This window comes from Eptesicus fuscus, chromosome 4 (assembly GCF_027574615.1).
Source record: "Eptesicus fuscus isolate TK198812 chromosome 4, DD_ASM_mEF_20220401, whole genome shotgun sequence".
NCBI lineage: Eukaryota > Metazoa > Chordata > Mammalia > Chiroptera > Vespertilionidae > Eptesicus > Eptesicus fuscus.
Window position 1 is genome coordinate 35969059 of NC_072476.1, and position 22220 is coordinate 35991278.

At 42.6% G+C, this 22220-nt stretch overlaps 1 protein-coding gene and 1 pseudogene across 1 annotated transcript in view; one reads left to right on the forward strand and one right to left on the reverse strand.

Annotated features, from left to right (window-relative positions):
* Positions 1-308: 308 nt before the first annotated feature.
* LOC103286209 (Bardet-Biedl syndrome 5 protein homolog) lies at positions 309-4736 on the forward strand (annotated as a pseudogene).
* A 2397-nt stretch (positions 4737-7133) lies between these two features.
* MEGF10 (multiple EGF like domains 10) overlaps positions 7134-22220 on the reverse strand; it is a 124436-nt gene continuing 109349 nt past the window's right edge. The window contains exons 17-24 of the mRNA XM_008141362.3: positions 22048-22176; positions 19713-19841; positions 17314-17550; positions 16170-16297; positions 14696-14819; positions 9843-9887; positions 8536-8742; positions 7134-7315 (exon numbers count right to left, since the gene is read on the reverse strand). Of these exons, the coding sequence (XP_008139584.2) occupies positions 7134-7315; positions 8536-8742; positions 9843-9887; positions 14696-14819; positions 16170-16297; positions 17314-17550; positions 19713-19841; positions 22048-22176 (1181 nt within the window). The remainder of the gene's footprint in view (positions 7316-8535; positions 8743-9842; positions 9888-14695; positions 14820-16169; positions 16298-17313; positions 17551-19712; positions 19842-22047; positions 22177-22220) is intronic.

Genomic DNA, 22220 nt, shown 5'->3' on the forward strand with positions numbered 1-22220 from the left:
GTTAAGGAACTCTGTGTATAGTTATAAGCAATGGCATCATGAAATAGCTCTGTGCATAAGTGTATTTTTTTCTGAATGGCAACTCCTAAATAAATCGTCATGCAGAGTTTATAAGCATAAGGAGCCCAGAACCCTTGAGTGAAGTCATCTTCTAATTCAATGCTTCTCGGGAAAGCCACTAAGGAGGGCTTTCCCGAGAAGCATTGAATTGAGGGCACTCCTTCAAGGCCAAATTAGTCTGAGGGTCTTTTAAGAAAGAAGGAATCCAGTTCCTATCATCGTTTTCTGGTAAAACTAGTCCATCAGAGATGTACGCATTTGAGAAGACACAGCTCACGGTATTTTCAGTAAGTAAATGCTTACGTGAATGTATAAACTTAACGGGCCAAGTTTTTCTGGATGTAAAATTAAAAGGCAGGAGGAAATACACTGTGAGCTCCTTCTGTGAATTAATGTCAGTGGCTTGAGATCATCGTCTGCTTGGACAATCGGAAATCAGGGTTACACAAACACAGTGATGTGCTGAAAGCAACTCATATGGGCTTGTTGAGAGCCAACTGTTAAAACTTTCGGAATTCTGTGAGCCAGTTGTTACACAGTCATTATTAAAATTAAAATATATATATTTACAATTCAGTAAGGTATAATTTTAAAAGTTGTGCTTAAAATTCACTTATTTTAATTATTTTACTACCTTTTACTATTAGTTATGTCCTTGATGGTATTTACAGTTATCGTGTCTATGTTGTGAAGAAACCATATAATGGTGTGCTACGGAGCATCTCTCCCTAACCATCCGGTGATGTCTTGTTGTAGCTTCAAATGGGCCCTGGTGGGAGGACTTACTCATGGAAATGAGAAAGTGCTACAGACAGATCAGTGCCGGTAATTATTTTTCAGACAGCTGGCGGCTACACATTGACCCACAGGCCACCGGGATCACCACGCTGAAACTAAGGCAGAGACGAGGCCGTGGATTTTCGTAAGGGAACTAGAGTGCCACCTTAAAGCAGCCCACATCGTTTAAATGGCAAACCATTATCTTCAGTTCCAGGAAACATCCTCTGGTCCTACCATATGCCTTGAAAAGTTTTAATCGTATTTTACCTAGGATTTCTTCCATTATCTACATAATTAGCTCCACCTCCACGGTAGAGGTTTATTGTGGTTTTCCAGTTTAGCTTCTTTTCCTTCCACCTGGGCAGTGATGTTCCCATCAAGTGGTTTGTGACTTTTCTCTGCCCGTTGGAGTTGATAACGGGCTGGTTTTCAACCCTTCTGTGGGTCTCTCTGGTCTTTCCTGCGTATCGGCGGCCGAGTGGGGGTTTTCCCCTCAGTGGGCAGCCGGAGATCGCCTTTGCCGGACGTTGCTCTAAGTGGCAGAAGGCTTCTCGGTTCACGAGTCCACGTAGGGAAAGCTGATCTTAGCCCAGCCTGGGCACTACCCCTCCTGAGATGGCAGCCTCTGTCACTGCTGCACGCACGCAGCGGAGACAGTCTTCCCTTACCTTCTCCTTGTGTATCTCCCAGGGCAGCTGGCTCTCCTCAGACACTCTCTCCACAGTCCCCATTTTGCTCCCTACATGCACCCCTTTCAAGGACTTGCTGTCCCTCTGTGGGTGGAGCCTTTTCAGGCGGCCAAGGGCAGCCCTGTGTCTGGACAGCTGTATGTGCCAGGATGGGGATGCAAGGCCAGGGCACCATCTTCCCAGAACCCCACACCCAAACATTTCAAAAGCATTCACAATTCTTAGGAAGATAACGTATTACTGGAAGATGAAATCATATTATTATTGTTTTCCTCAATTACTACTCCAGAAATAAAATAGGTATGGAATTTTTTTTATAGTACAAAAATAGATCAGGATGTGGTCACATGGACATGTAGGTTTCATAATACTCATTAAATGCTCACTTCTGACTTACCAGCCTCATAACTCATCTGGTTATAACAAACTGAATCATATTATTGGTTAATTTTTCATAATGGTTACACAGCTAACACCAGCTATCTACCACATGTAGACACGGAAGTGCTTTGTATGTAGAAAGTTATTAAATTCTCACAAAATTCCTTGAAATAGTTACTGTTATTTCCAGCATTATACAATATAGAAGTCAAGGCCCGCAGAAGTCAAGTAACTTCCCAAAGTCACACAGTTAGTAAGATACTTTATTTCCCTAATAAAAAATATTAATGAGTGACTCAAGAGTAGCTCATTGTCATATATTTCCCTACATCCCTACTGTGCTTGGCACTCAGGCCCTCAGTAAATAAACAGTTATTGAGAGAAGAAATGTTTTATTCATATTTGATGCAATAAAGTGAGTGTTTCAGAAATGTTTTAATTATAAAAGAAAGCATTAATAGGCTACTGAGATTTAAAAAGCAAATCCACATAAGATAATCTAAAGCTATTTCTAGAAGACCTATCAGCCACTGACCTGGGTTCCAGAGATCCAAATATGAATAAAATGTTGCCTCTGTCCTTTAAGAACAAGAATTCTGAAGGAAAAGCAGATACATGAGCAATTAAATATTATAAAATATACTTGTTTTTTTTTAATCCTATATAATAAGAGCCTAATATGCTAAGTGTCTGGTTGTCCAGTCATCTGTTCAGCCAATCAAAGCATAATCCTATCTAATAATAGAGTAACATGTAAATTACCATCACTCTGCTACGCCCACGATTGGGTGGCAGGAGGCTGGGGGGTGGGACTCGGGGTGGCCTATCCGGCCATTGAGAGGCACGGATCCGCTGCCACTGAGGGGGACTACCCTGCTGTTGAGAGGCGCAGGGGGCGGGACTCCCGCCCCCTGCGCCTCTCAACGGCCAGATCCACGGCCGCTGAGGGGGCCTGCCACTGACACCCAGCTGCACCTCTCAACATCAGGGCAGCCAGGTGTCCACGGCAGTCCCCCTCAGCGGCTGTTGAGAGGGGCAGGGGGTGGGACTCCCGCACACTGCGCCTCTCAACAGCAGGGTAGCCCCCCTCAGCAGCCGCAGACCATCAAAAGTGGGGGAGCTGGGTGCCTGTCTGCTCTGGCACCAAGCCTTTCAGAAGCCTCCGCTGAGCGGACAGGCACCCAGCTCCACCATGAAAAGCGAAAGCGTGTAGGGGACCCTACACGTGCATGATTCAATCATGCACTGGGCCTCTAGTATGCTAATGATATGCTAAAACCACTCAACCTCTCTCTATGATGTGCACTGACCACCAGGGGGCAGATGCTCCAATTGGTAGGTTAGGTTGCTGCTGGGGTCTGGCTGATCAGGACTGAGTGGGATGGGCCAGACACACCCTGGAGCCCTCCTGGAGTGGCAGTCCCTCCTCGGCTGGCCAACCTCCCTCATCCCTCCCTGGCCCCGATTGTGCACTGGTGGGGTCCCTCGGCCTGGCCTGTGCCCTCTCACAATCTGGGACCCCTTGGGGGATGTCAGAGAGCTGGTTTTGGCCGGATCCCACAGGCCAGGCTGAGGGACCCCACTGGTGCATGAATTCGTGCACTGGGTCTCTAATGTATAAAATGCTATCAGGCCAAGATGAAAAAAATATTAATTTTTCCAGTAGGATCATAAGTTTTTTCTTCTCTTTAATTAGTAATGGGATGAAACACAGAAATAAACACTACTTTACATTTTTTCTATTAGAAAGTTTATTGCATTCATCTATAACACATTTTGATTATATAAGCGATGATGGAGGCTAATACTGATGAAAGTTATCTTAGGAGAAGAGATATTTTAACACTGAAAGCATTTTTTTTGTTTGTTTACTAAAATCAAGAAAACTTAATATAGACTCATTTTTTTCCTTTAAAAAATTATATTGCTATTTGCTCACATCATAACGAAGCCTGGATAAATACTAAACTGGGATAAGCAGATCCAGTGTTCGGATACTAATTTGAAGAGGACCTTAAAAGGGCAGTAAACATCTTTAGTTAATAAACAATTGCCCATCCACACCATGTGATTCACACTTGCATATCTATGTACATTTCCATGACATAAAGCCTTGAAGACCAAAATACCTCTTAAATACTTACTTTGAATAATAAAGACGTTACCCAGAGATAGAAAATTCATTATTTCACAAACTGTAACCTTAGCTCCACTTCTGTGGGGAGGGCCCGCCATGGGCCTTGGTCACCACATCAGTGCTGGGCATGCTTTGGGAAGACCAGGATGTCTGCTTTCAGGTGTCCTCGCACCAAATGAAAACAAGGCCTGGAGAAGTCCTTATTGTTTAGATTCCATTGAAGACACCAAAGAAAACAATGGGGAGGGGGGTAGACTCTCAGTAACAGATTTAAGAATTCTAGGGCACTCTGTGGCATTACCCAGACTCAATCTTTCTATTGGTTACAACTGCACATTGAATACTACGACAAGGCCAAACTGAAGCTCTAAATGACAAGGCCAAACTGAAGCTCTTTATATACTAACAAAATGTAACAGTATTCATTTTGAGTTTATATTTACAAATTTGGTTCTTAGAAGTGCTAGACTTTTTACTTCTGTGATTGCAGTACACAGAACATATGAAACTTCTAAAATGTATCATGATTTTAAATTGAGAAGTGCACTAATTCAAAATAAGCAGCTGAGATTAATACCACAAGAGCATGCCTATGATAAAAATCAATGGTCAGGGAAATCTAGGAACCCTTTTTATTACCAATGTGATAATTGTGTGGCATGCAGATGTGAATGAGTTTTAGGGTCAGTATACCCTCCCTTCCCCTCCCCTCTTCCTATAGTGGAATGAGAAAAGAAACAGGTATTTATTTTTTTCTTTTACTTATCTCCAGGGAGTAATGGGAAAACTCAAACTTACCATGGAAATTTGAAGAGATGATCCTTAAAAAAAGAAGGGGGGGGGGGAATGTCACTTTTTTCTTACCAATAAGGACTCTTTATGGCTATTGACTAACAAGAGCCTCCAATAGATGCCTACCCCCTATCATCGCGCAAGAGTCAGGCAGTGGTTAACTGTTGGAATAAATCAATTCTTTCTAAGGTGTATTCCAGGCAAGCCCATATTTCCTTGAATTAACTTTGGGGTTCCCTAAAAGAAAGAGCCACCAAAGGCGTAAATGCTCTAAGTATGTTTGTTCTGTCATCCATCTGACCAAACCGCCATCGCAGGTGCAGGTGTATGACATGAAAGCACTGGATATCCCAGCTCAATGACTGGCGGGGACAATGCCACACGCGTACTACCGGCAGGACAGGTGCACAATATATATTTGTTAACTGACTCCCTGAGACAGGACACCACACAGGGTGTCTTTAAAAGACTGAAGACCAATGTGTTCTCTTAGGAAGCTGCTTCCGCTTTCAGCCTCCCAGCCCTTTGGCTTGCTCATGCAGGTCCAAGAAAGAGAAACTAACTTGCTGGCATTACACCGGCATTCTCATGAACAACTACCTTGGGGTGGAAATGTTATTGCATGATCAGTATGCACTGGATGAGCATCTGTTCTGGTTTGCCTGGAGCAGTCCAGATTGAAGCCCATTGCAGGATAATCATTGATAATGTCCGCATTTACTCTCAAAAGTGTCCCAGTTTGGATGATCAATTATACGATCACCCTAGTGAAGGTGTTAGTAAGAGCAGTTTGTGGCACTCACTCAGGAACAATAGCTCCCCACTCCCTCCTCCCACCTCCTCCCCCCCAGTTTAACCAAGACTCAGAGCCCACAGACCAAAGGAACTCCATTTTAGAATATTGAAAACCTTGTCTATTTCGATTATAAGTCATTCACCTATGGTTTTGTACTATTTTAGTAATGACCAATTTTTAATATATTTGATTTATATATTTCTATCTCCTCCCTCCGAAAGAAAAAAAAAAAAAGCAATGCATTTTTATCAAGCAAAAAGTTAAGTGGCAACATTACAACAAACAACAGACATATAATATTTTTTCATTAACAATTCAAACACTACAAAACGTAGAATATACAACTTAAAAATGAAAATACAAATTAAAGAAAAATGGGATACATGTCATATTAGCAATGCAAAAGACCAGCTTAAGCATAGTTTCTCTAAATCAACAATTAATAAAAGAAAAGTGCCCTTTCCTCAAATACGCACAAAAACATTTCAGTCACTTCTAGGGAAAATTAATAAAAACTTTCTGCTAATTCTATATTACAGCATGTATTACTAATGGTTTACAAAACTTAAGTGTCTTCGTACACTTAAAATTTACAACCTTTTCCAATCATTCATTATACACTCATTCAATCCACTCTGTCAAAAATAAAATTATCCCATTTCCATATTTATGAAATAATTACTGATATGTTATGGATCTCAAGTGGTGAATGTGTATGATAGGGATAATGATCAGAATAATGTCATGGATCTAAAGTGGGCTGTGGGTCAAACAGGGAGAAAAATCACCTCTGCTTGGTACATATTGACTCCTGCAATAACTCTAGTATTTCTAAAATAATTCTAAGTGTACATTTCTTCATTCTAAAAAAAAGTCTAAAGTTTTCATATTTAAATTTTCTACCTCTGCTAGGGTTTTATTCAGTCTATCCAGTTATGCCACTTGACAGAATGTTTTCTCCTGGGTTCATGTTACCCCTACAATTCTGAGTCCAAATGAAAAAACAAAAACAAACTACACACACACACACCCAAATAATCAGGACTCAATAATATGCCCCTTTTCTTCTACATATTTAGTGATTCACACTAAATTTTATGGCAAACTGCACAATCCTAGGTACAGATCTACAATGCGAATGAGAAAGAAAATCTTTAAACTTTAGTTTTTCAAACAATCATACCCATGTCCACTGCAACCCACATCGCTGAAGGAGTTCTGCAAGTTCATGCTCATAGCCAAGATTTTACAGGAAGTCATGCTTCAGGGGTGCAGTTCTAACACTAACAAGAATGGAAAATCACATGGTATCTCCTGCCCAGCCACCCGTACCCAGGGACCTACCGTCAGTCAGCCTCAGCTTTGAGCTTTCTGGGTTATGCCCAGCAATTGCCTACCAAGTCGATTAACATTCACATAAGGTGGCAACTTGAGGATGGAGAAGAACCGAACTGCAGTTCTGGAAAGGGTTCCAGCGGCTACCGAAGGTCCTTTGGTGTCATTCACTGCTGCTGCTGCTGCTGCTGCCTCGGTCCTCTCGCGTGGGGGAGGGTGAACTGTCTCGGACTGGCAGCAGGTCATAATGGCAAGGGATGTGACTGTTCTTTGGAAGGTCGTACGGATCCTGGGTCAGATGCCCATTATTGCTGAATATTCCTTGGACAACACTCACTGTAGGTTCTGTGACAACCAGGGACACGTTAATTTATTGGCAATAAAAAAAAATAATTAATTGAACATGGGATTTCTTGCAAATGGCAAATAAGAAAACATTATTTTTAAAAACAAATGATCCTTTTATAATCACAGATGTGGTTACTCTGTGGTTGGTAGACCCACTGATGCCCACAAATGGTGCTCGGAACAAAAGGATGACTGTATGATTGGGATCAAGACATCCAGGGACTAGACAGAAACCCTGGATATGAATCATTGTCTGAAAAACCTGGGAAATAATCTAGTGCAAACCCCTTACTCTACAGATGAGAAGACTGAGGTCCTTAGAAGTTAACTCGATTCATGGAGACATAAGTTGAGTTCCAGTCTTACGATGGTAAGTTTATGGGACAGTGCAAAGGGGACTGGTGACTGACCTTTCTATAACAATTTAGTTCACTATGCCTTCCATTTTAAAAAGCTGTCTTAATACTTTTAAAATAGTTATATATCTTCAGTGACATGTCTACAGCATGAAATGAATCACTAGCGACTAGAGTTAAATTAGTCACTTCATTTACAAGTAGTAGAGAATTTTTTAAAGTTTAAATCATAAATACTGATACAGAGATAGAGAGTAAGAAAAATTAAATTATATAGCCCTATTATCTAGCTAGTGATAGCTCTGATATGTTTTAACTTTCCCCAAATTGCACTTGCAAGAGGCAATCAAAGTATCTCTAATTTTAAATTGAATTCTTATTAATTTGTACCAGACTCACAGTTTAGACTCTTACTGATATATTAGACAAATTTAAAAGTAAAATGTTTTAATCCCGCTAAAAGCATTATATTATATTAATATAATGAATGCAACCAGGAATTGGAACCACCTGTTTAATCTAGTGGAACCATTTGTTTTGGCTAAGTTGACATATTAGCTAATATGATACATATGCTATTCCACAAGTAGGCTAAAATATTCACTATGGTTACAAAACAAAAGATGGATGACCAGGTGGGAGATAAGGAAAACTTCCTTTAAATTTTCTAAATGGTGTTTCCCTGAATAAATTATATGACATCAATTAATATGATCACGGTAAACACAGCTTACATTTAAAATATGGCCCATTATTTTTAATAAGGTTTGTATGAAATGCTGTTGTATTCTCAGACTTTGAAAGTTTTGCTTTGCTTTTTAAATTCCTATACCAGGTTCCTTCTTAGGTTAGGAGACTCACCAACTTCATAGACATTCTTGTTAGCTGAAGTTGAGTTATTGATCTCTGCGTATGGGGAGTCTCTCCGTGCTGGTGACTTCATCTCCACATAGCCACACTCCGAGTTCTTGGGGATGAGTACAGGTGGGTCTTTAATAGTGGCATATGGGTTTTCTGAACTGCTTAGGGAGCAGTTACTTGAATTATATTCAGAATTCTTTCCCAAGTCTGTAAAGAAAAAGAGCGGGAAAAAGCAAACACTATTACATGAACGTTATTTTAAAAATTTTACTTTGCAATTACAGTTTACATTCAATATTATTTTGTATTAGTTTCAGGTGTACTGAACAATGTTTTTTTTTTTTTTTCTCTTGGTGATAATTTACTTGGAAAATTTTTTAAATTTTTATTATTATTACAAAGAGAGAGAGAGACAGATAGACAGACAGACAGATAGACAGACAGAGAGACAGACATTGCTGTGAGAGAGAAACATCAATCAGTTGCCTCCCACATGTACCCTGACCAGGGATCAAACTTAGAACCTGGGTATGTGCCCTAACAAGACTTGAACACGCCACCTGTTTGGTATGGGATGATACTCCAACCAACGGAGCCACACCGGCCAGGGCTGGGCAGTTTTTCTTTCTAGCTAGTTTTCTGAATTATATACACTGAAAATAATACTAAATGTTTTTCACTTGTTTTGGAGAGAATATTCTATAAAATTACTAAGGTGAATATCAATACAAACATCATGGATTTGATTCCATTTTGATTATCACACTCAAATAAAATGAATTCCATTCTATTTTACTAAGAGTCTCCAAATTCTCAAAGGCTTTAATTGGGAAACCATTTGCTGATCAACTCAGGAACACAAGAAGGTTCTATTATCACGGTGAAGAAAGCATTTGTGCTGTATGGATTTCTTGTAAAACCTCAGTACTGGGCACCTGAAGTAATTACTCAAATTCTTTCTGAAGAGCAGGCCTCAGTGAACACAGAACCACGCTGATCTCTTCCTATTTTCCCTGCTCTTTCCTTTTCTCCCCCATAAGCCATACTTCTTTTGAGGGAAATATGAGTGTTTTCCCAGCAAAGTGAAACCTGCATTCCCCCAGACTGCTGCTCTAACTGATCCATCTATGGTCACTGTCTTGATGTCAGTCGAACATGTTTGTGTATTTGTTGGAATAACCACAGCAAGCCTACATTTCTCCTACACTGACACTCTTGTTCATGTGGCAAATTATTTCAGTCTCTGAGATGTATTTTTTAAATTATGATTTTGATAAATGTATTTCTTCCTCAAATCCACACCATACCTTTTAAGGATTTTCCCATATAACTTCTGTCAAGTCCAAAAGCACCTGTGATAGAGGAAGAAAAGAAATACCCAGTGAGAACTGAAAAGCAAGAGAAAGCTCATCTACTATTTCAAGGTCACGGAAGAAGATGGCTGGGCACCCACTGCCTTCCCTTTGCAAACCACCAAGGCTGCTGCTTTTCACACCTTTACTCCAGGTCTCCTGTGCCATTACCCTATCCCTTAGAATTAAAAATACATATGTGTCATTTTGATCATTCTCCTGCTCATTTACAGGGACTTGGAAAAGGTGGATTGATACAGGGTGGCAGCTGAGGCACAGACAAATGAGTCCACTTTATCCAAGGTTGCACAGTGGAAAGGACACAACCAGAACTAGAACTGAGATGAAGGTCTTCAATTTCATCACTTGTTAGCCACATGACTTTGGGAAAGATGTTCAACTCTCTGAGAATTTTCTTTTTTTAAAATATATTTTTATTGATTTCAGAGAGGAAAGGAGGAACGAGAGATAGAAACATCAATGATAAGAGAGAATCACTGATCAATTGCCTCCTGCATGCCCCCTACTGGGTATTGAGCACACAACCTGGGCATGTGCCCTGACCCAGAATTGAACCGTGACCTCCTGGTTCATAGATCGAAGCTCAACCACTGAGCTATGTCAGCCGGGCTCTCTGTCAATTTTCTTATCTCTAAAATGAGGAAAACAAAACCTGCCTTCCAAGACTTAGAGTGGTGGTGATCATTAAGTGAAACAGGCCTGGTAAAATCTGAAGCACCATGTAAATGAACAGTGTTTCAGTTACTGTAACACTTACTGTGTCTCAGCTTCGGTCTATCTGTAAGCATTCCAAAGCCTTTCTAATTATCGTTGAAAGGAAAACTATGGGCTTAGGTTAAAAACAGAGAGTAAGAAATGATTTGTGATGAACATTTAAGTAAGTATGAGAATGGGCAAAAAATCCGCTACCACTATGTATGTGTTTCTCAGAATGACATTAAACTCAAGTTCTGATGGTTGTGGAGAAAGGAGAATCCCTTAAGAGGAGAGGTCGGGTCTAACATCAGCCCTTGTGGGATAGGATGTGGGAATGTCTTCCTCTCTCAGGCACACTTTTTTGGGTCTGGGTTGTGAAATCTAGCCAAGCTCCCAGCTGGTGGGAAAGGCACCGCCTTCAGCAGGAAGGCAGGACCAAAGGATGTGTAGTGAAGAATTAACCTACCAAAGAGAGGTCTGGCCTTTGCCCTTGTTCCTAGGAGGTAATCTCTAAGTCCTTGGAATTCCTGCCCAGTCAGAGTGTTTTTGTCTACGTGAGGGCCTATGGCTATACTGGATAGTCTAACAAAGTAATTTATGGGAGGAGGGTTGGGCCACTTGCTATCAATGTAACCTTCAGGTGGGCTGGAGACTAAAGGTCAACCACATGGGTAGTGAACTAAGTCTACATGACCAAGCCCCCATAAAAACTCTGGACACCAAGGCTGAGGTTAGTTTCCCTGCTTGGCAATACTTTATGTGTATTGCCACACAGTTGCCAGGAAAGGTTAGCGCTTCCCATGATTCCATTTGGAAAGGACAACAGGAAGTTTCATGCTTTGAACTTTCCTGGACTCTGTCCCATATCTCTTTCCTTGGGTGATTTTATCCCGTATCCTTTTGTTGTGATAAACTGTGACCATGAGTATAACAGCTTTCAGTGAGTTCTGTGAGTCTCTCCAGCAAATTTTTTATCCCGAGGGTGGTCTTGAGGACTCCCAGACTTTTTAAAGGGACCCCAGGAAGATGGGCAGGGGCTATAGCCTCTGAGAGCTTTTTATCAAGGAACGCTGTCTATCTTACTCTTTGCCTATTTCCCTTAGATATTTCCAAACTGTACCAAAGTCTTGTTATATGAACATCTTGGCTTTAGCTTGCAGTAAGCCTTCCCCAAGGGGTTAAAAAGAGCAGTATGGGGTACATAGTAAATTAGGGAACAAGAGTTGGGTCTATGAGACCAAATACCCCTGCCAGATTCTCTCTTCAGCACCTTGGAAAATCAGGCTGCTGTTTTTTGTTTGTTTGTTTTTGTGGGCTTTTTTTGTTTGTTTTTTTGTTTTGTGTGTTTTAAATATGTTTTTCTTGATTTCAGAGAGAAAGGGAGCGGGAGAGATAGAAACATCAATGATGAGAGAGATAATTGATCAGCTGCCTCCTGCACACCCTCCCCTGGGGATTAAGCCTGCAACCAGAGCTTGTGCCCTGACCATGAACCATGGCCTCCTGGTTCCTGGGTTGATACTCAACCAGTGAACCACACTGGCTGGGCCAGGGTGCTGTTTTAACAAGGAAGCAGGTAGGTTTTCCCATAAATTCCCATATGTCCCCATCCCTGGACAGATGCTTTCAAATGCACTCAGTTTAATCTAATTCATACAGTGAGCCAGAACACGATCATTAGCCCTATTTTACAAATGAACAAATCAATCTTGAGAGGGTGCTTGACCCAGTGTCATAGAAAAGAACCAGGAATTGATCTCAGGGCTCTTTGTTCAAGTTCAAGGCTCTTTCAGAGAACCTCACCACAACATTCCCATCACTGAACCACCTACACACTTCATCATCAGCAATGTGCTTCACTCTGTTCTCCATAAGAGAAGGCTTTTCTGTGCAACAACTTTAAAAGTACATGGAATGCAAAATTATTCTTGGAATGGAACAAACCAACAAGATCCAGAATTTCCAATGAAAACTTTATGTGCCTTGGGTCTCACTGAGACAGAAGCAGAGGTTTATTTGTGACCATTGCAATGACTGTGTGTTCTGGAGTCAGAACAAATTACATTAGGAAACATGGAACAAGAGGACTTTTCCCTCAGGAGGACGTGGTGGTATTTTACTGAATATCAATTTAGGTGCTTCTTTCATGTAATTTAGACTTCTTAAAAACCTCCCTAATGTTAACTAAACTCACCAATAAGTGTGTTATAAGTGAGTATACTGTAAGAATATCTTAGAAATAATTTTACTGTGCATGTGTAGAAATACACATCTCATAGATAATATTGGTGTAGAATGCAGATAAGAGCTAAGAATTTATGCTCGTTTTGCTTTTCAAACATTTGCATTTCTGAGGAAAGAGGGGACTTTAGAGCCCACAGGGATTGGTTCCGACATCTGGCTCAGGTGACTGAGCATACAAGGTGTTCACAGAAAGATCAGAGGGGGCGCAGTCAGAGCCCAGCTGTGAGCTAGCTTTCCCCCTTCCTTCCATGGCATCTTGGACAGGAGACTGACCTCTCCGTGCTTCCCAGTTTTTCCTTCTCTACCAAACAATATTCAGGAAGGGCCCACCCAGTAGGGGTGTCAGATTTAGCAAATAAAAACACAGTTAAGTTGGATTTCAGAGAAACAACAAGCAGTTTTTAGTATAAGTATGTCCCATGCCCTATATATTTGGGATATATTTATATTAAAAATATTTGTTGCTTATTTGAAACTCAAATTTAACTGCGCTTCCTGGCAGCCTTCTAGCGAATAAATACACATGAAAGGGTTTGGTAACCATAAGGTGCCACGCACATTAGTTACTATATCATCAAGCTCCTCCTTGGAAGCAGGAGCACATGCTTGGAAGTGGCACCGCCTGCTCCATGGGCATCCCCGGCAGCTCTTTACGTGTGGTCCAGGGTCCTCACCGCCTTTGCAGGAGGGCTGTATGGCCAAAGCTCTTCTTATAATAATACAGCCACACTGTTTGCCTTTTTCACTCTCCTTCTCTCTCAAGTCTGTAGTGGAGCTTTCCAGGAGCTACACCAAGTGTGAGGTCACTGCTGCCTGAACGCAGCAGCAGGACGAGAATCTAGCTGTCCTTCACTAAGCCAGATGTTAAAGAGACTGAAGAAAGTGTTAAAGAATGACACTCTTCTCGCTATTTTGGGGGGAAAACATAGTAATTTTCCATAAAATGCATCTTAAGTTATGAAATGAGATCATTATGAGAAATTAATAAATAACTACTGTAAGTGTTCTTGTTTAATTTCTAATATGGTAAATATTAGTGGATAGAACTCATATCAACAGAAATTCTTTGGGGCCATTGATACCTCTGGAGAGTGTGTGAAAGGGTCCTGACTCCAAAACACTTGAGAACCACTGATTTATGATATTCCTGTTGATATCTCCATTTCCTCACCTCCCAGGGCCGTGGTCGGCAAACTGCGGCTCGCGAGCCACATGCCGCTCTTTGGCCCCTTGAGTGTGGCTCTTCCACAAAATACCACAGCCTGGGTGAGTCTATTTTGAAGAAGTGGCGTTAGAAGAAGTTTAAGTTTAAAAAATGTGGCTCCCAAAAGAAATTTCAGTCGTTGTACTGTTGATATTTGGCTCTGTTGACTAATGAGTTTGCCGACCACTGTCTCAGGGGAACAAAGGGAAGCCCACAACCTGGTACCCAGATGAATAGGTTTAACTCCCAGTTCTACCACTTAGTAGGGGTTTGAGACTTCGCACAAGTTACTTAACCTTTTAAGACTCAGCTTCTTAAGTGTAACATGGAGATGCTGCTGCTGCTAATAGTTCCTACCTGTTACAGTGCCTGGGAGAATTAAGTCAGTTACTACAGAGAGAGCTGGGATGTCAGCCACAAGCAGGCAGAGGTCCTTATCTCACTTGATCATCCCTGGCACATAGCAGAAACGCAATTAATGTTGAATGAATAAGGCACTTGGGACAGTCCTCAGTCCCCTATGGGGGTGAGGCAGAAGTCGATGAGTCTGTCTTTCACGCGTGTTTCTAAGAGATAAACCTCTGACTATCTAGGTGACCAGAAGGTGAAGGTGCTCGTTGGGGACGGGAGTCGGGAGAATCACCGAGCTCGTTGAGGTAGCCGCCGTGTTTCCAGTCCGCGGGCAGTGTGCCCGTGCAGTCCACCACCGGGCCTCTCTTCCCAGGATTCACATTCTTCAGGTTCACAAACAGCTGATTGTTTTTCGACTATTAAAAACATAAACAACAGAAGATGTAAAAAGAGAATATAATGTGGCACCGCACAATGCTACTGGTCTGGGGAAGCAAGTCCATGGCACGTACCACAGGCTGGTCCTTCAACGAGGCCGGGCGAAAGGGCAGAGGTGACCATGTCTGACCTGGCGGGCCACCGAGGCAGCAGGAGCATATGTCCCTTGGCCCCAACTGTCCCCCCCACTGCGTCAGCTTCTTGATTTCATGTTGTTACTCTGTACCAATTAGGCCTTATTTGGGTTTACATACATGGAACTTTACACTGGAAAAAAAAAAAAATTCCTAGTCGGAGCTCTCCCAGCCAACACTGTATGATCTTGTAAGAGTCACAGTGACTCTCAGCAGTTTTCCGAGCTATAAATATGAGGATAAGATCATCTACTTTGCCTCCCTCCCTGAATGTGAATGAGAACAAATGGAATGCTGAATATGAAAGTCTCTGGGGAATGTGAAGTGCTATTTAACTATGAGGCACTATAATTAAAATCCAGCTGCATTAACTTAATTGCAACTGAATTGATTTTATTAGCTCGGTTGTCTTCTAAGAGAGAGCTGGAATTAGACAACGGAGACTGGAAATATAATTTGGGTACAACTGGAAGGGAGGCATGCTGGGGATTTCAGCGCATGTGGAAGGGACCTGGGGAGTCCTACAGGAAGCGGCTCGGGTTCTAGGCAGCCCTGGCTCTTCAACCTCCCTGCCAAGTGGGGATAAAAACTACTCTTGATTCATAGGATTGGCGTAAAGATTAAATGAGCTTCTATCTGTAAAATAATTAGAAATGCTTGGCACATTGTTTCTGTTTGATCCCTTTGACCTACAAAAATGCAATTTCATGTGGTTCGACCTAAATACATACATATCATTGTTGTTGTTGTTGTTGTTGTTATTATGAAAGTACAAGTGGCCGGGAAAGGGCCCTGGGAGACAGGTGATCAGAAAAGACAAACTTGGCAATTTTACCCAGGAATGAGTCTGCTATATTCTGCTATGAGACATTATTTTAAAACCTCACCCAATATTAGCAACATTTTTCCAAAGGGGAGCAATGGAAACAGTACAAACTGTAGAGACAGACAGACTTTGCCTCACATCACAGCTGCCTCACCCACTAGCTGGGGAGCTGTGTGTGGAAGTGACTCAAAGTCCCCATTCCTCAGGGTTACTTAGAGGGATAAGCACTTACAGGGCTGTTTAGAGGGATAAACGAGACAACGGATATAAAGTACCTAGAACAGCATGGCAAACAGCAGCCCTCGATACCTGCTGTTCCTTCCTCTCTCCCCTGCCTCCCCTCACCGGCCGGAGCCATTGCCTCTCACCTTGGCGATGGTCATCCTGTCCCTGTTGTTGACCCGAGGGGATGCGGCACACTGCGTGAGCGTGTGGTAACTGGGGTTGGTGAAGTAATGGCTGTTAGCATTTCCACCATTGCCGTGAGGAAGGGTTTCTGCAAGAGAGAGAGGAGACAGTGAAGATGGCAGGCTCCCCTAACGCTGGGTGGCAAAAAGGGAAGCAAGCTATGTAATGAGAACATATATTTGGGCTGCTTCCATACTGCAAACTGGGCGGAATACCCTCCTACTCAGCAAAGCTTCTAGAAGCAGCAGGAGTCTGACTTCTTACCCGCCTCCTTGAAAAGTGTGAAAATATCCGCAGATATGGCTGGGAAGGCACTGCTTTGAAGTTATTTTTGCTGTCATTTTCCTCTTTTTTAAAACACTTGAGTCCTTGACACGATATTCTGTACTACAATATTCTGTATGGCTACTTTACGCATTCCCCCACAATCAGTGTATTTACAATCATGTGACACCCCCAAAATCCTTCAGGAATTGCCTTCCCATTAATAAATATTTTAAGTTTCCAAATTCCTCTGTTTAAGTGGTTACTTCTTCTGATGACTGAGCGTGTCACCTAAAAATTTACTTTGATGAGAACTTGTAACAGAAAGGAAGATTTAGGAGTTTTCTTAAGGAAATGCCCTGGTTCTTGCTAAAACCAAAAAACTGTTTCTTCTGTAACTTGGTTGCTGTGCAGTTAATGATTTGTGTGGGCTCGGGGACGGGCTGGAAGGAACTGCGGGAACAAACCAAGGCGAGAGACAGCAGACCTGGCCCTGGTCGCCGGCCTGTCCAGGCCTTGGTGAAGTTACAGCCACTCCCCTCTCCCATCCCTGTCCCCACAGAGGGCAAAACCTTGGGACTCGTTACCCAGGAAAGCTTTTTCCAGGTTGAAATTCCCAAAGTCTAAAGCAATCACATAGAAGACAACAGTAATGATATTACTACTGTTGACATATAGAACTAACATCTCGAACAACGAACCTTTTCCAAACATAAAATTTCCTCAAGGCTACCTGACAATAACAATGGACAGCCCACCCAAACACCCAGTTTCCAAGAACCAGGTAAGAAAACCGAACTTTTCAAAGAGTAAAACACCTCTAAGGACCCCAAGTCTCACCGGAAATGGCATAGTCTCCATTCATGACCCTCATAGCGGGGGTGTAGGTCACGGCTGGCATGCTGGACTCCTTCCCCTTCTGCTTGTGTCTGTAGATAATGAACAAGGCCAGGAGGAAGAGGATGACCAGGACGAGGATGATGATGCCGGCGATGGCCCCGATCTGGTAGGAGTCAGCGGGAAGAGCCGTGCTGGTTCTGCTTAAGCTGTTCAGATTCCCAACTATTATCACACCAGCTAGAAGAGAGAAAAGGGGACTCGAATAAGGATGGCAATGTGCTGCGTAAATGCTTGAGCTCTACTTACAAACATCTCCTGCTGTGCTAAGACTGGGATATTTTCAGCGCATAAGATGTTAATTTGTAAACAAAGTGGGAAGGAAAAACAAATGTTCCTCATTTTCAGATGTTGTTGGCTGGTCTGTGCCCAGAAAAAGGCAGCTCTAAACTTCGAAAAAAGGCAGGAGTTCCTGAACCCCAAGATTCAACAGCAGGATTTGGGAGCTTCTCGCTTATTTCAGTTTAAACACTTTGGCAATTGGGAGTGGCACTTCATCTAATTTTTTATTGTGCTTTATTTATTATACAGTATTAAGATTATGAAAGGCTAGCTCCTAAATGTCTCAACTAACTTAATTTTATGTCTATCTTTAGCATTTTTAACAGTAATTTTCCTTCCAAGCAAGAATAACTCCATTTTAAACCTAGTCCAAGATCAGGACCTGCCTTATCCTGATTTCAATGGGCTTTTACTTCAGAAAATACTGCTCTACGCAGTTATTTTCTATGACAGAAAGGTCTGTCCCAGTAATACCTGATAACATCACCCTAAAACCTCACTCATAATTCAAAACTCAAGTCTTCCACAATCCTTCTTCTTGTTTCATCAAGTGAAGACACTAAAGGTATGGATTCAGGGTCAAGAAACTGGCATCTGAAACACTTGACCCTGATATTCTGCTTTCCCCTAAGCTCTTCCGCTGCAGCTTCATCATCTGAAAATGAGGAAACTGGCCTCCCTGAAGGTGCTTCCAGCTCTAATGTCCCCGTGACTTTATGAGGCTAAATGCCAGACCTTCTGATGAGACAGTCTGCCCCGGAACACAGAGCGCCAAGGACCAGCGCAGTGTGACTACAGCGCATCTGTAATGATGTGATTGTGGAACATAACATCCTTCGTTAGGACAGTCAGACATAAATCACAAGCATGCAACTGTTATTGTAGGAAAGAAATGAACTGAGTACCTACATAATCTAGTGCAAGATGACTTCACCTACGACACGTATGAATTCTAAAGCCTTTACACCCATGAGCGCATTGTATTATTTACCTACTGAAGGGCACTGCCTGCAGTAGGAACTCTCTGGAGGCCATGCTTCAGAACTGCAAGGAGCACTTTCTCAAAGGCCCCATTCATCCCAGAATCAGACTGGCCAAGTGGGACAACATTTACAAGTACCCCCAGAGCATTATGACATATACCTTAGTTAAAAACCACGGGCAAGAGTTTCTTAACAAGCTAAACATATGCCTACCACATGACCCAATCACACTCCACTCCTACTAATTTACTCATGAGAAATGAAAGCATACTAGTATGTCCCTATAAAAAACTTGATACACTATTATACACAGAAGCTTTATCTGTAATAGCCCCAAACTGGGAACAATCCAAAAGTCCATCAACAGGTGAATGGGCAAGGAAATGATGGTGTATTCCATGCAATAGAATGCTACTCAGCAGTAAAAACAATTGAACCACTGACATACACCACAATATGGTTTAATTTAAAAATACTTATGCCGAGTAAACAAAATTAGACAAAAAGTGTACAGTATGATTCCATTTATATGAGATTCTAAAAACTGCACTAATCTATAGAGACAGAAAGTAGATGGGGCTAGGGAGTAGTGCTGGAAAGGAGGGACATAATGAAAGTTTTGGAAGTGAAGGACATATTCATTCTCTTTATTGTGGTAATGGTTTCATGGGTGTATGCATGTCAGATTTTATCAAATTGCATACTCTGTGTTACTGTACATATATTGTATATATGTATTGCTTTCTATAGGTTAATCATACCTCAGTAAGACTGGAAAAAAATTGTAGGTGCAATGGAAAGGTCATGAGCTTTGGTAATCTGACATCAAAGCCCTGGCATGTTCTATAGTAGCTGCATGACCTTGGACAGATTATTCAACCTCTCTGAGCTTTAGTTTTTTTCATCTGTAGGACAGCAACAATAAGGCATCCACCCAGCAACTACTTGAATGACCAGCTATGCCTTGCAGAGTCATGGTGAGGATTACATCAGAGAACACAGGCGAAAACACTTCATGTCAGGTGGATGGTGGTCACATGATACAAGGTGGTGGCTATTATTTACTAGTATCCTTACCTTGATCACACCGTGCCCCCTTCCATCCTGGGCTGCAGTAACAGGTCCCAGTGATGTGGTCGCAGGTGGAGTTGTTCAGGCAGTCACATATCTGGCGACAGCCGTAGCCATATGTCCCTGCAGGACACTCTGAGAAGGAAGTGAAAGTCCCATTCAGCCTTGGGAATCTGGGGCAAGGCTGTCTCTTACTGTATGACCCTGAGTGTCTGAGGCCACCCCTCCCAGGGATCCCTGTTCAGGCAGACTGCCTGAGAGCTGGCCAGCATTCATGGTGCGACTCACAGGCCAGGAGACACAGGGCTGGAGACTGAGACCCTCATCACAGCTCCCGACACTTTCAGCTTCCATGTACCCACCTCCTGGATGGGTAGGCACAGAGCCTGTGGAATCCCAACGGAACTGACTAAGGACAACCTGAGGTGACTCCACCAACAAAGCTATGGGATGGAAGGGGACCAGACTGAAAAGTATAAATGAGAGATGCTCCCTTGAGAACAAGTCTATCTTACTACAGGCTCAGGGATCCTCCCAATGGCATATTCGGACTTGGATTAGCTAGCAGAGGGGGATGAGGGAGGGGGTTAAGTTTTGTTAATTTTCTTAACTTCACTTACCAAAGAATGGCTCAAAATTTGGATTTGCAGGTGGAAGGCTGAAAGACTGAAATAGTGGGATTTTTATGATGTAGTCTTACTAAGTTTGGGCATGAATTTCAAAGATTAGCATAGGCATGTTAAATCTAAAAATCATCCTGACAAACTAGTGATTCTTTTGTAGAGTGAGCAGCAGGGGGCAATGTGCTACTATTATCAGAGTTCTCTGTCCAGCTCAGGGTTTTTGTTTACAAACTTGTCATTCAGAATAATCATGGAAGCATTTAAGAGGCTTTTATTTAATAAGAGTGGTTACAGTCTGCCATTCAAGCGAAAGTCAGTTTGGAGCTTATTCTGGTTTCTACACATATACAGGGGTGGGCAAAAGTAGGCTTACAGTTGTTCATATGGAAAATAACACAATAATTAGTAAATAATAATACAAGAATAAACTGTGTTTCATGTACTCACACCTGTAAACCTACTTTGACCCACCCCTGTATGTATGTGCACATATGTTCAGACATTTGCACAAATGCGCACAATATTCGTATATACCAAGGGGTGTGCAGGTAATTCTGTGACTCGGTACCTGTTTCATGATTAAATGAACCAGCAGAGCAAAACTAAAATCGGGCCTTCTCTGTCCAAGGCTGCTTCTTGGACATCACTCTCGTTATATTTGCTAGGCAGGTGGATATGCACAAATATTCTAAGGTTTAGCACATGTTACTGGGCTGCCCAGTGGTGCTGTGAGGTGCTGGTGGGAGGTGGTGGAGGGCAACGCTTTATTGCCGAAGTCCTCCTATGCTGATCAGTCTTTCCAGGTCACGTGGCTCCTGCAGTCCTGTCGTCTTTGCTTCATCCTTCCCAAGACTGCGCCCTCTGGTGAGCAGGAAATCTCCTGCTCCTTTTCCTGCCATTACCATTGTAAAGTGAGCTCTATACAGCTCTAAGTACTAGTATTTATTTATTCCTCGTAAATACCGAAAGTCACAGAGGAAAAGAATAGTAAACTAATCCGAAATGCTCAGTCTGAGACTAAATGTTCCCAGAACCCGGTGAGGAGATGCAGAGCTGGTGGGGCAGAAATGGAAAACCAAGGGTGGGTAATTCCAACAGAGCATAGTCTCCCAAGATGGGATTTTCAGAACAAAATTTTAAGGCGACATGTTGTCTTGAAGGTTGTTAAGGCAAAGAGGAGAAGTTGTTAGTAGAAACAGTAGAAAACCTTTCTAAACGAGGTTGTCAGAAGGGTGGCCATGTTTGCGCAGGCTTGTTCGCTCACCCATAGTGGGATGGCCCCGGGCACCCAGCCCCTCCGCCTCCTGCACACCCAGCCTGGCCCACTGAATGCAATCTCCTTCAGTGAGAGGGCTGGGCTCTGCCTTTGCCGTAAAGAAAGCTTGACTGGCTCTTTTAAAGCTCTGAGCAGCCACGTTCCAAAAATAAGAAGGAGTGGAAGAGGGAGCCAGGATGAAGAGATGGAAAACTTGAATTTTGTCTTCAGTCTTGGAGCCACACCCCCTCCACCCAGAGCAATGAGGAGTTACTCAGAAGAAGAATTTTGAGGAAAAAGACAGCAAAGATCCCAAGGTGACCAGGTCTTGGAAGGGAAATCAACCGTGCTGGTGACCAGCCATCAGCGGAAAAAACTTAAAATATCTTCAGGTATCTAGGAAAAGTGATTCTGTGGGGGGTGGGGGGCAGACCGCCTAGAGATGCAGTGTTCTCGTACTCACTCTGCTCGCAGTGCTTCCCCATGAACCCGGTGCGGCAGGTGCACTGCCCGGAGATGTGGTCGCAGTCAGCTCCGTTTTGGCACTGGCATATCAGCGCACAGTCTTTCCCATAAAACCCCAGGGGACAGCCTGTGCGAGGAGGAAGGACAGCTGGAGTCAAGAGGCTGCTGAGG